General features: G+C 36.4%; 1 protein-coding gene across 8 annotated transcripts in view; it reads left to right on the forward strand.

The window, feature by feature from the left end:
• The window catches only part of OTUD6B (OTU deubiquitinase 6B), a 33,710-nt gene that overhangs the window by 1,834 nt on the left and 16,958 nt on the right, over positions 1–14,918 (forward strand). For 2 of the 8 annotated variants that reach the window (XM_086335909.1, XM_086335906.1), the window contains exons 3-7: positions 1,539–1,619; positions 7,324–7,636; positions 9,207–9,268; positions 11,419–11,525; positions 12,213–12,263. In XM_086335909.1, coding sequence (XP_086192035.1) covers positions 1,539–1,619; positions 7,324–7,636; positions 9,207–9,268; positions 11,419–11,525; positions 12,213–12,263 — 614 coding nt within the window. Of the gene's footprint in view, positions 1–1,538; positions 1,620–7,323; positions 7,637–8,885; positions 8,955–9,206; positions 9,269–11,418; positions 11,526–12,212; positions 14,773–14,918 lie in introns of those variants that run through there. The other 6 variants (XR_015140478.1, XR_015140476.1, XR_015140477.1 and 3 more) reach the window with 6 other exon arrangements.

Genomic DNA, 14,918 nt, shown 5'->3' on the forward strand with positions numbered 1-14,918 from the left:
GTAGTAGTCGTAGTGAAGTCGCTAAGTCGGGTCCAACTCTTGGGACCCCATGGACTGTAGCCTGCCAGGCTCCTCTGTCCGTGGGATTCTCCAGACAAGAATACTGGAGTGGGTTGCCATTTCCTTCTCCAGGGGATCTTCCCAACCTAGGAATCGAACCCAGGTCTCCTGCATTGCAGGCAGATTCTTTACCAACTGAGCTATAAGGGAAGCCCAAGACTTTATCTACCATAAATAAATTTTATTTGGTTTATTTTTGGTCTGCTGTTGACAGGGAAAATGGCTTGTTTATACTAATTTACAGGTATTGAACTTAGTTTTATTTTCTTGAAGTTTTTTTGCCATTCATCAAGATCCTGGCCTTCCTTGCATTTAACACACTTTATTAAAATCCAAGTAACAAGGCATGCTTCCAGATGTTTGTATTGTTAGAGTCATGGCATTCCTAATTATCTCCATATCTTTTCTGTTAGTGAGATAGTTTAGTTTCAGGCCCTTCAATTGTGAGATTTCTTTCCTAGGTCTCGAAGGTGAAAAATGTTTGATTGTTAAGCTACATATTGTCCAACTGTTAAAATACAAACTCCCCTCCTACTTTGAACTATTATCTTTTTTTAATTTTAACTGAAACTCGTTTTCTTCTAGAATGTCATCTGAATTCTTTTGTCATTTCTTTCTCTTTTTTTCCCCAGTTGTTTCTTTGTATCTTGCCTTCAGTATGGCAGTTTGTTAAATTTTAGCACATTCCTCTGAAAAACTGTAAGAATCCTATTTCACTCTTTGAAGTCTTAATCTTATTTTGACATTTTGATCATTTGGGCCAAAGAGATGTAGAGACTGCTGACTCTTGTTATTAGAGGCTTTGATATGTTCCATGTATGGGTCACCTAAAAACTAGCTTAATATATAGTTGTGGTAATAAAATACTAGCTGTTAATCCTGATAGTAAATAAGTCTAACATCTGTTTTCTTTAGCAAACATATAACAGTCATTTGATGATTCAGACTGGTTGTAATGTTTTAATGATAACTATAAATTAATAAATTTCTACTAGGGTCAAGAAGCATTGCTGCTCAGGTTCTGGCTAATTATGATGGAGGAAGGCCTTTGCCCCCACTTTTGAGGTTATGAAAGTAGTATAAACTGAGCCAGCACGGTAATATATTACTTTATATGTTCTATAAAGTAAAACATTTAGAGATGGGAAGGGTGGCGCGCTGAATGAATTGGCACTTGTAGGAAGTATTTATACGAATGGAGTAGGCATTCTGAGAAGGAAGGAAACCATGCAGAAATAAGCATTGTCTTGGTAGAGCTATAAGGAAAGTTCTTGGGAACCTGACAAATTCTCTCTAAAATATAGAGAAAGTATATACAAGCATGTCATTTAGTATTGTATCTAGTGCTGTTATTCAGATTTGAATTGTGGAATGACACACAATATGTGATTTGCAATAATAATTTAATAATCTAATACTTTGAATAATAACTTAAAGGTATTTTTCCTTAACTTGGTAATGTTTTTTGTTTCCTTTAGATCGATTCTGTTGCTGTTAATATTTCAAACTTGGTTCTTGAGAATCAGCCACTTCGGATATCAAAAGCACAAAAGAGACGGGTATGAAAGTCGCCTAGTATTTATTAGTGCTGTATGTGTAATACTATCTTAGGTGTTGTATTGGAAGGGAATAGAAAAAAAAAGGGAATTCCCTTGCCAAAGGACCTAAACTAACATTTATTAGGCTTTGAAGTGAACTCGCTCAGTCGTGTCCAACTCTTTGCGACCCCGTAGACTGTAGCCTACGAGGCTCCTCCGTCTTTGGGATTCTCCAGGCAAGAATACTGGAGTGGATTGCCATTTCCTTCTCCACGAGATCTTCCCGACCCAGGGATTGAACCGAGGTCTCCCACATTGCGGGCAGACACTTTTACTTTCTGAGCCACCAGGGAAGCCCTATTATTAGGCTTTAGATTATATGAAATCTCATTTAGTCTTGACAGTAATCCTGTGAAGTAGGATTTCTTATCCTCATTTTATAGATAAGAAAATAGGCATATGTCCAGTCTGCAGTTCTCATAGGAGGGTGGATCTAGGAAAGGGGGTGTGAAAAGGATATTTTTTACAAATATATTATTCCAGACTTAATTTAGAATCTGAAGAGTGTGAGCGCAGGTGATTCTGATGTACAGTTTTGGTTAAAAACTATGATATTAAGTGGTAAAAGAAGAATTTGAACCTAGAAAATTAACAGGATTATGTAGTTATATATGTATTGGTTAGTTGTGATGAAAATTTAGAGAAGGAAAGATTCACTCTGCTACGTGTTAAATAGTTGGTGTTTGGTGGAAATATAATTATTTAGTTAGGCTATTTGGAGTAAGTGAGACATCTTGCACAAAAACAAATGGGAGAATGAAATTTTGCATCATCAAAGAGCTATAAGGAAACTGATTTATTGGATGTAATAAGTTTATGATATCAAAATTATGGGAATGCAATTAGATAGGAAAGGGCTTTTCACTTTGAAAAAGAACAAGAAGTTTAAATCCAGTCTTTTTATTCTCAAATATTGTTTTTATTAATACAATGTTTTCTAGAATTTAAATGTTTATTTTTAAACTAGCTTGTATCTTATAATTTAGTAGTAAATATAATTTAGTATGTACATTTAATTGCACATGGAATTGATGTCAGTCAGGTGGAGATTTTAATCCCACTGTGGTGGCTTTGGATAAGATTCTTAACCTTTCTAAGCCTTAGTTTCATATGTATGAAATGACAGTGGAAGTGTTAGTTGCTCAGCCGTGTCTGATCCTTTGGACTCTTTGCCACCCCTTGGACTGTAGCCCTCCAGACTTCTCTGTCCATGGAATTTTAAAGGCAAGAATACCAGAGTGGGTTGATACTCCCTTCTCCAGGGGATCTTCCTGACCCAGGGATTGAATCCGGGTCTCCAGCATTGCAGGCAGATTCTTTACCATCTGAGCCACCAAGGAAGCCCATGTATACAATAGGAGAAAATAGTACCTACTTCATAGAGTTATTGTGAATGTTAAATAATTTACTGTTTCCAGAGCCCTAACACAAGGCCTGAAGAATGCTGGGTCAACAAATGATATTGTTTGCACTGTGTTTAAGTACTGCATCGTGTACTGCTTAACAAATTCAACCTAAGACAATTTGTTTGAAAGTTGCTTAAGTTGCAAATTGTCAAGCATTTCTTGTACTAATGTAAAATTTTATTCTTGAGTAATTATTGTGAACTTCATAGACTTCATAGAAATTTAGGTTTTATGGTATCTTAGAGGTTATCTTGGAGAAGGCATTGGCGACCCACTCCAGTACTCTTGCCTGGAGACTCCCATGGATGGAGGAGCCTGGTAGGCTGCAGTCCATGGGGTCGCTAAGAGTCGGACGCGACTGAGCGACTTCACTTTCACTTTTCACTTTCATGCATTGGAGAAGGAAATTGGCAACCCACTCCAGTGTTCTTGCCTGGAGAATCCCAGGGACGGGGAAGCCTGGTGGGCTGCCGTCTATGGGGTCGAAAAGAGTCGGACACGACTGACGTGACCTAGCAGCAGCAGAGGTTATCTAATTCACCAGCTCTCTACTTAACGACATATGTTCTTTCTGTTATAGTCTTATAACTGTCATCTATTTTCTGTAGGTCAGAAGTGAAGGGCAGAAATTTTGCATAACAAAATATTTGTTGGAATTGACTCTGCTTAGTGTATAGTAGTATATAGTATATACATAACTTAGATGTGTGTGCTCAGTCATTGTCGTGTCCAACTCTTTGCAACACCATGGACTGCAGTCCGCCAGGCTCCTCTGGGATTTCCCAGGCAAGAATACTGCAATGGGTTGCCATTTCCTTCTCCAGGGGATCTTTCCCACCCAGGTCTCCTGCATTGCAGACAGACTATTTACTGTCTGAGCCACCATGGAAGCCCCTGTATCTTATTAGAGTAGCAACTATTTAGTTCTAGAAAACGATACAACTCCTTTCTATCAAAATTTGTTCACTCTAACTTGTCCCTTAGGCAACAAAACAAAGGCTTTCCTTTCTCAAACGTTTTGTTACTTCTAAACTATTGCATAGCTGAAATGCATACTTTTTCCAGCTAAAGTGTCAAAAAATGTATATTTTTATAGTCAGCAGATTGGCAACACTTCTCTGCCAAGTCAACGCTTGGCAGAGAAAGCACCCACGTAAGTAATGCCCAAAGTTTCTTACTGCTTTGTTGTGTTAATAGGATTTTGGAGCAGAAAACACTGAGTTTATAGTATTTGAGAAAATGGGACCTGAAAACAAGGGTAGATAATTGGGTCTTAGACTTATATTGAACTACTTCCCACCCCACTCCCCACTCCTGCCCACCCAGAGGCACCAAGGAATGAAAAGTCAGTTAACTAATGATGTTTATCTTTGGGAGAGATACAACTCTCTGGTAGAAAAACATGCAAAATTTTATGCAGATTTATTACTGGGATATCTTAAGAGCAAATCCCATATTTTCAATTTAGAAAAGCATAGGGAGTATTTTATTTATCTCAGACAGCTTCAGTGAAAACTCATTGGTATGGTAGAAACAGCCTGAAATAGAACGTAGAACTGGGTTCCAAAAATTTGAAATTTGAGAGCTGGAATGAGATCTCCTTCAGTTTCTTTATATTATAAACAAGAAAGCTGAGGAGGCTTAAGCTGTCTCAGTGGCATGCTAAAAGTTTACAACTGCTGCACTAGTTCCCAGCTCTTAAGATTTATCTTCAGATTTGTTTTTGCTGTTGCTATACCAGAATGACTCTAGTTTTACTGACAGTGTATTTTTGAGTTATTGTGCTATTTTCATCTTACATACATTTTCATTAGAGTTTATTGATGCCGTTCTATCTCCAGGACTAGGGCTGTAAAATGAAAATTGCTCATGCCATTGGAAAACTGCCGTTGGAAAACTTCATATAGTAGAAGAATGTTGGGAAAACAATCCTGTGTGTTTTTTACCTGGTGTCCTGGAAAGGAAATACAGTTGCTTTGTAATATTGAAGCAGAGCATGAGGGAAAAAAAATGAGATTCTTGGATGAGTATTTTAGAGGCTTAACTTAAGGTTTTACAGATAGTGTAAAGTTCCAGTTTTCCGGTAGTGCTTGGCATCATTAACTCCAGCTCCCATCTGCTCCAGCTTTGATTCAGGTGCCTGGATAGAAGGAGCTCTCTGTGTTGTCCCTGGTCCCTGCTCAGCTTCTAACCAACTCTAAGGCCTTTGGAAATCTTTCTTCATGCTGTTTTGGAAATCTTCCTTTCCTCAGAAGAGGAAAATGAGGGGTTTTGGCATAGATGATATTCGCGGTGCTTATTCTTCCTCTCCCCTCTGAGAAGTGTTTTCTGTGGTCTTTTAAAGTAATAGTGCCACCTTGTGTTTTAAGGTTTTATGCCACTGTGATCCACACTTGCAGATATGCTGTGAAATAAATTGTATCATGTTACTTTTGGCATGGTTTGAGTTGGAAAGAAAACATTTAAATAGGTTTATGTTTTATTAAGATAATGTGCTTTTGATTCAGGTAACTTAGGAAGCACTAGCTTTATCTGGCATGGCATATAACAAGCATATAGTAGAAGCAGGTGGCATTAAATCAAATTGGAATGAAATTTGCCTTTCCATTCATATTTTCTGCCCTTAAGGAAAGGTTAGAGCTGGGGATATAAAAATTTTTACCTGTATCTTCTTTTTCTTGGTTTATCCAAATCCTTCACTGTAGTTTGCTATCAGTACATCAAAATTTATAGAATGTAGTTTAACTTTTTATTCTCTTAAGTTGAAAATATTTGCTCTCAGCGTACAAATAAAACATACCATGGACAGCTAGAGAGCTGTTTACACGCACAGACAGGCACATGTGCTACGTGCTCAGTTGTATCTGACGCTTTGTGACCCCATGGATTGTAGCTTGCCAGGCTCTTCTGTCTGTGGAATTTTCCAGGCAAGGGTACTGGAGTGGGTTGCCATTTCCTCTTCCAGGGGATCTTCCCCACCCAGGGATCGAATCCCATCTCCTGCATTGACATTTTACCATTGAGCCACCTGGGAAGATACCGTGGTACCCAAAAGGAACTGTGGGGATTCGGAAACATGTTCACACACACACACATGCAGGCTCACACACAAAACAAAACTTACTTTGTAATCCTACCATCCAGAGAAAAGCACTGTTGTACGGATGTCCTTCTGGTGCTTTTTGAACTATGTATGCGTAGACTTTCATATTATTAACTATGCACCGTCTTTTGCCTCCCACCTCATCTCTTGACACTTTTCTCTGGTATTCTAGCTATATGAACTGTGTTCAGCCATGAATGAAGCATACAGTGCTTTCTGTCTTTTGATCCTTGTTATTCCAAGTGTCAGGAATTTTCTCTCTTTTTCCTAGCCTTCCCACTCTACTTCCTATCCATCCTTCATGTCATAAATCTCTCTTTACCTTCTCCTCATCCCATCTTTGCATATGTTGGCATGGGAAGATTTCTTAGGAAATTTGAATAGAAGGAAAGCAAGTTGAAGAATGTAATGTATGATAGCACTTTTGTTAAAATACTGTTTTCTATAGATTTTCTATGAGTACATCTGTATTTATTAAAATGCATAGGAAAAAAGTCTAGAGGGATACATATCATATCTCTAGAGCAGGCCCTGAGAGATTGGCAGTGGTCCTTAAGGGGGCTTTAGATTATCTGTAATAATTTTTTTTAATAGAGAAGAATGTTTTTATCTGTTACTTAAGCTAAATGTGTGTGTGTTTGTATGTGGTCATTTTTGTTAAATGCCAGCTAAATAGAGCTGCTATACCCTTCTAAAGACCTGAACAAATTAATGCCTTGCTCATGAGCTGGTGATCTAGCACATTAAGACCTCACTGGTGGAATAATAAGTTATAAAGCTTGGACTTAAGTATGATAATGATGTTACTTTAAGGCCTAGGACAGCTCAATCTACCATAGTACTTTGAAATCAGTAAGTCAAGTTTTTAGAAACTTGGCATGTAGTTTCAGACAGACTTCACAGAAAAATTTGAGAGCCTTCTTTTGTTCCAAGACAGAGCTCAGTGCTGGGTACGCACAGATGAGAAATATTGTTTGCCTTTAGAAGAGTTCACAGTATCGAAAATTCTACAGGTGATGAGATCATCTATCTCATAGTGCTTGTGGGAGAAGGGAGAAAAATGTTTTTGAGAATCTTATATTTCTGTTCCCAGGATAAATGTAAACGAGTCTTAATTATTAGGAATTAACTTTCCTACATTTTACCCTCTGCATAGGACAAAAAGGCTGCATTGGAAAAGGAGCGGGAAGAAAGGATAGCCGAAGCTGAAATTGAAAACTTAACCGGAGCTAGACATGTAGAAAGTGAAAAACTTGCTCAAATATTGGCAGCTAGACAATTGGAAATTAAACAGATTCCATCTGATGGGCACTGTATGTATAGAGCCATTGAAGATCAGCTGAAAGAGCAGAACGGCGTTCTGACTGTGGCTGCCTTAAGATGTCAGACTGCTAACTATATGCAGAGTCATGTGGAAGACTTTCTGCCATTTTTAACAAATCCTAATACAGGAGAAATGTATACTCCAGGTAATTTATTTTTCTCTGCTACGTCTTGTTGCTGTTGTAGCTGTGATGGTTATTAAGTAAAGTGGTTTCTGTAACTGAGAATGAAAAAAAAAAGAAAGCCTGAATAGTCCTATGGGGGGAAAAACATCTAACATTTAGGCAAAATTATTTTCTATGACTTTAGTAGATGAGAGCACATTTTTGTTTATCAAGATCTTTTTAAGTACTTAACTATTTTGTAGTTGAAATATTAATCTTAAGATAAAAATAGGAATAGGGTTCGTATTACTAGTTTAAAAAGTGTGTAAATAAGTTCATATTTCACAAAGTTAAGCTTTGTCTAGTCTCTGCAAGTATCGGGTCTGAAGATGATCAGTAGAGAATGGTTAGGAAAACTAATTCCTCCTCTTATCCTGTACTTTGGAAGATTTAATTTTATTTTTGATAAGTCATAATATTCAGGCAGAATTTGACTGCAAAACCTGCCTTATTATTCTGTATAATATCTTTGATAGTTGGGAAAGTTAAAAAAAAATGCATAACTAGCAAATAAAGGAGGAAACAAGTAAAAATTTGAAAAGTTTCTGAAAGCGAAAAGGGAGTAAGGGAGAAAAAGTTAGTCCTTGAGATAAGACAGCAGACATGGCAGTATTCCCTGAGAGTAAGTCGTATGTTCAGGGTGGATTGAAGAGGGGAAGGCTAGGGTTGACTTTTGTTTAATGAAGTCCCCAGCTGTGCTAGTTGTAGGGCAGGGGAGAGGAGGTGATACCTCAGCTTGGTGAATCAAAGAAAAAGACAAAAGCTGTAATTATCCCCAGTCCTTCAGTCAATGTTTATTGAGGGCTGCAGCATGCTGATGCACTGTTCTCATCACTGGGAATGTGAGACAGTGAATAAGATGAGCACATGGGACGTGTTTTCTCCTAGATGCCCATATTTTTTTTTCCTCTTCCTCTAAACACCAAGGGTATTAGTGTTTTTTCTGACTTTAACTTTCTGTATACCAGCAGTGTGTATGCTCAAGATATGCCATTATAAACTCTGAAGTTAGGTCTTTTACCTCCTCTCAAGCCTGATACAGGAAGACCTTTTTTTGGCTAGAATAATAAATATTTCCAAAATATGTAGGCACTGTTTGATGTCACTGTCACTGTCATCAAATAGTCACGGGAAAGGAGTTTCAGCTCATTTGTACTTTAATTCTCTTCTCACATTTCTTATAGGGTTTTTCAGAGGATGCATCTTTTAATCTTTTAGCATATTCTTTCAGATGCAGATTTGGATTTTACAATGTGAATGTGGTGGCAGTTTTGGGGTCAGTGCTTGGATCAAGAGAGAGGTAGGCTTATAATTTAGTTGAGATTGCTAGACCTCAGGTTGAGGGAGAGAAACAGAGATGAATTGCTTTGCTCTTAGATGGAAAGTTGGAGTGAGTTAAGTTTGGATTTGGGAAATGGATTAAATTCTGGAGGATATAGGTGGAGAAGGAGGAAGTTCGTAACTTGGGCAGTTTCATCAGGCATTGTGGGAGTTATAAAAGGGATCTAATATGAATTCTAAAAAGTGCTGTATTCTGATCTGTTTCCAACAGAAGAGTTTGGAAAGTATTGTGATGATATTGTAAACACAGCTGCTTGGGGGGGTCAACTTGAGGTAAGTTTGTTATTCATCATGAAATTGTTAAATTATTTTTAAATCCCTTCTGTAGTTTTTAGACATATTTTTCAGGTGATCCAAATTTTTCTTCGACAATTCCTTTTCTTTATTTATTTGCTATTTCTCTACTGATAAAACATTGATATAAGGAGTTAATATTCTTAGGCCTTTAATTTAATTATGTACCTTTGGGAACTGAGGCACTATTTAATTTTAAATAGCCCAGTGTTTGATCTGTGAGTTGGTGAAGCTAGTGTTGTGTCTGCATTTTTCCATTTGTGATCTTGCTACAGGCAATATATTTGAGTTTATGGACTTATGAAAGTGAAGATTTTCTCAAATACAGTAAAATTTTACCCAAGATGAAAATCACATTGGAAAACGTCAGAAATAGAAAACAATATTTTAATGTGAGATTACAGGTCAAATCCTACCATAACACATCTATTACAATTGTGTCTTGAGTTCCTAGTTGATACTGACTGATTTGAAAGCAATATTTAATGCATTAAAATTTACTTACAAGGAAATATGTTAGTCATTTGTAGGGAGTTAATAATGATTTTTTTTAAAGCTCTAATTATTTATCTTAACTGTTATCTTTGTTTCATTAAAGGAAAATAAAACCCCTGAGTGTGCAGGTGGTGATGAGGTAGCTTGGGGTGTTAGAAGTCAGGGAGTAACAGGGAAAGTCTGGGGGCTGGGTGCTGGTTCCTTCTACTTCTCAGTTTTCTGACTTTGGGGGAGTCAGCCAACCTCCTGAGCTCCAGTTTCCTGATGATTGAATGAAGATAATAAAACCCCATGTGTACGTGATAGTTCATTTGTATATATTAAACAAAGCAAAGGCTATATGCATTGAAGTTTGAAGCTAAAGTGCTACATGGATGAATCTAACAGTATTATTAATATTACTGTGTAATGATGATTGCTGCTGCTGCTAAGTTGCTTCACTTGTGTCCGACTCTGTGTGGCCCCATAGATGGCAGCCCACCAGGCTCCACCGCCCCTGGGATTCTCCAGGCGAGAACACTGGAGTGGGTTGCCATTCCCTTCTCCAGTGCATGAAAGTGAAAAGTGGAAGTGAAGTTGCTCAGTCGCGTCCGACTCTTCACGACCCCATGGACTGCAGCCTACCAGGCTCCTCCATCCATGGGATTCTCCAGGCAAGAGTACTGGAGTGGGGTGCCATTGCCTTCTCTGGTAATGATGATTAGCCATCTCAAATAGTTTGTGGCTCTGAATATTTCACTTCAAGATTTAAATTTGAAGATAGGACATGATTGCTTCATCAAAGTGTTTTTCTTAGCAGTCCTGTATTTGTACCTCTTCTCAGCCACCAGAGGGAACTTGTTTTATATGCCTTAATGTTGTATATGCCTCTCCTGGGTCTTTGAAACTTGGGAAGGTTAGCTTTGTGACTACATTAGGAGTAATTAAAGGTGCTTGAACTTTTAATAAGAATCTCAAATCAATGTGAGTTCTAGAGACATAAGTGACTCTTTTTAAATTGAGAAAAACCTTTAAACATCTTTTGAAAGACATTTTCTCTTAAATCATTTGTGAATTCATTTGAAATAAGAGTTGCTGTTTTCACAATGGAGTAAATTTAAATTATTAAAGAGAAATTCTGTGTATGATTTCTGAAGACTTAGATGGGATGCTGGGAGAAGGCAATGGCACCCTACTCCAGTACTCTTGCCTGGAAAATCCCATGGACGGAGGAGCCTGGTGGGCTGCAGTCCATGGGGTTGCTGAGGGTCAGACATGACTGAGTGACTTCACTTTCACTTTTCACTTTCCTGCATTGGAGGAGGAAATGGCAACCCATTCCAGTATTCTTGCCTGGAGAATCCCAGGGACGGCGGAGCCTGGTGGGCTGCCGTCTAAGGGGCTGCACAGAATTGGACACGCAGCAGCAGCAGCAGCAGCAGATGGGATGCTAAGATGTCCAGAGCTTGTTTTGTACCCTCCATTCCGTGCCCTTTTACTGAGCTCTTGATGTGTATTAAGGAATAGAAGTAGATGCCTGCTCTGACTGGTTGCCCTGTTCATGCATCAACTCAGTAGTTTATGATTTGAATAAGATTTACCTCTATTTCTCTTATATATATGTATATATATAGTTTCCATTTTGTCTTTTATAGCTAAGAGCCCTGTCTCACATTTTACGAACACCGATAGAGATAATACAGGCAGATTCTCCTCCTATAGTAGTTGGTGAAGAATATCCAGAAAATCCATTAATACTTGTGTAAGTACCTAGAAATTCCTGATGTTAATATTTTTCATAATTAAGACAAAAGGGATTATGAAAAATTTTAGGTTATGTATGTTGATTAATCAAAACAAGTCTATTTTCAGCAGCATTAATTATGCTTATTTCATGTTAAAGGCAATTACAGAATTAGAAAGCATTGTCAAAATACATGGTTTAGATAACTGTTTAAACCTTTTGTGATTTATTCTTATGTATGTGTTAACAATAAAGTCATTTCTAAAGGTTACAAAATTTTAGGATTATTTTTAATGTTTTTCTGGTTTGACATTAATAATGCTAAAAGTTTTAGCAAGTGTAAAAGCTGAAATACACTCATGTTGCCTTATTGTTTATTCTTTAGAGATTTTTTTCTTCATATTGTCAAAGTATTTTACATAATTGAGAGTTCTCTGAAACACAGCATGGAGAATTCGCCATTTCAGTCTTTTTTTTCACTCTAATGATTGTGTTTTACCGGACAACCTCAGCAGAGTTATTGAACCATATTTTACTCACTGATGATGCTTTTTAAATGGTGTTAAAGTTTTAAGTAGTGAAGTCTATTGAATGATACTGCTGTGAAGTGATTAATTCAGAGTACTTGGTTTTAAATACATAAAACATTTATATACAGTGAAATACTTTTGTCTAAATTACTTATTTCTCCTTTTTCCATTTCAGTTATATGAGACATGCATATGGCTTAGGAGAACACTACAATTCTGTTACACGGTTGGTGAACACAGCTACTGAAAATTGCAGCTAGTCTATAAAATGTTGCTATTATGTCAGTGTGCTGATCTGAGTATTAATACCAAATATTGGATTATTCTCAGTGTTTCTGAAAAAACACAACTACCTTAAAAGAGTTTTATGGCAAAGCTACTAATAGGTTTTAAAAAAACGTGTCCGAGAGAAACTTTAACCAGTGTCCCCTTAATGGTGTTTTAAAAAACACTTGTAAGTTCTTTGTGGAGAATATCATTTATAGACCAAGATGGTACCCTGATTGTTGATATTTTTATTAAATATAAGATTCTGAACATTCTATTCTGTGTTGAAGTTGTTAAAAAAATTTTTTTCCTCCTTATTACCGAAAGCTTTCAGTAACCATATCAATGTAAATTTTCGTGAAGAAGTGAAATGACTCAGTCTCTTTGACATTGCAATAATGTGATGGTGATAACAAATTTAATTAATGTTTATAAATAATTCGATTGCAGTAACATTGCTGTTGATGGGATTAATGCTGTGACTTTTTAACATTTATTTTTAATTGGAGGATAATTGCTTTAGAACGTGTTGGTTTCTGCCAAGTAACAACATGAATCAGCCCTACATATACATATAGCCCTTCCCTCTGGAACCTCCCTCCCATCCCTACCCTTCCCACCCCTTTAGGTTGATGCTGTGACATTTTTGTAACCCCATCAAAGTGCAGCTAAGAAGGTTGCTTTAATAAAAATAAAAATAAGTCTTTTATTTGTATATAACTTTAAAAGATGCAGCACATATTGCTTTTCTAATTCATTGATTATTCCGTGTTATTTCTCAACTTCAGAATGGTTGTGACAACATCATTTCTTGATTATCTTAACTATAAATTTTTATATTCTTTGTTGTACTTTCTCCATCACTACTCAGCTGCTTTGCTTTCCTTGCACCCTTTTCCACTGAGAAATAGTTATTAGCTTCTGTTATTCTTTAACTTGTGCAAATTGAAGGAGTAGCAATTTGTAAATTTGTAAAAGGGTCCAAGGCCAAATTTACTTCAAATTCTTCTTTTCCAATTTGTCTCATAAGGTCTCTCTTTTTGCTTCATTCTCTAGGATTAGGGAAAGCCTTTGTTACTTACTATTTTATTAGCCTTATTAATTTTATCTTTCCTCAAATATTTGAAAATATTTGTTTCAAATATCTGGGAATTTTTATGTTTTATATATAGGGATAAAGCTGAAAGCCACTGTTGAGTCAAGACTGTATAATAAAATCAGTACAGTACTTTTCAGTTGAATGATTTGTCAGATCAGATTTTAAGTTATTTATAAAAATATTTTAAGAAGATGGTACACCCATATGTACAAATGTTTGTGATAATTTGTTATGTAAGGGGTTTTATGCTAATGAGACCTTTTTGGTTGATCTGTTTTTCTCAGATAAGTAACTAATAACATTTTACATCAAGTGTATATAAAGTTTGAATTTTTTCTCCATGAATGCAACTAATTTTTCTAAGTAAATACTGGGTTTTATGAGCTTCCCCAGTGGCTCAGTGGTAAAGAATCCACCTGCAATGCAGGAGATATGGAGACCAGTGTTTGATCCCTGGGTCGGGAAGATCCCCTGTAATGGGAAATGGCAACCCACTCCAATAATCTTGCCTGGAAAATTCCATGGACAGAGGAGCCTGGTGGGCTGTATAGTCTGTGGTGTCACAGAGTTGGACATGCCTGGATAACTAAGTAACAACAACTGGGTTTTATAACATAAAAAACAGGGTATCAGTGTTATGTATTCAGCAGGCAACAGTGTGTGGAACTATTGAGCAGATAAATACTGCATGAAAGTATTATACACTTGCAAAGATTAAGAACCATTCTGCCTGCTAAGCAAAATATATTCTGAAGCCTGCTTGTTTTGTAATGCTGGATCTGGATTTCTTTGCAAAGGAGGGGCGGTGGGTAATCTGTTACTTTAAAATTAAAAGAGAAGCATTAAGCAATAAAATAAGATACAGTGAAATCTAGTTATTGTAAATTCCCACTATACTTAAAGTATTGTAAAATAACTTATTGGCTTTTTTTTTCTAGCAGGGTGAATAGAATTTTCTTGATTATAGGTATATTTTTTATTTTTAAATGGCCAATATGATTATGGACAGGATTTGTATGTTTCAGCTTCTGTTCTTTCATAAAACTTGAGATAAAAATTATTTTAGCTGTGACCTAAAATTAAAGTCTGAAAAATGGCACGTATTAAGTTAAAAGCAGCATATACTAGTTTAGTTTGCTGTATGATGCTGATCTTGTAGGAAAATCTGATAAGCTTTCTTTTGTCCTGACTTAGAAAAGTATGTGTCAGAGTTCTGGAATATGTCTAATTTACTTCAGTGAATTTATCTGCTTAAGTATGTTTATAACATATAAAGCAAATAAGGATGTGTAACTATAGTTAACAGTACAATTTTGTCCATATTATCTAAACGTTTGCTAAAAGAAAAAATAAAAGATGAATTAAATCAGCATTGTTCAAATTGTTATTCTTTAATACTTTTAGAATATAGAAGTAGAGAAAACTTTTTGAGAATTTTATTTAGTTTTTATTTTGTCCTCATGTATAATTGAAAATAATAGAGATTCTAATATTTATGTATTATTTTGTTATTTT

Source organism: Bos grunniens, chromosome 14, assembly GCF_055505025.1.
Source record: "Bos grunniens cultivar Pamir isolate PY7600 chromosome 14, Bosgru_T2T1.0, whole genome shotgun sequence".
Lineage (NCBI taxonomy): Eukaryota > Metazoa > Chordata > Mammalia > Artiodactyla > Bovidae > Bos > Bos grunniens.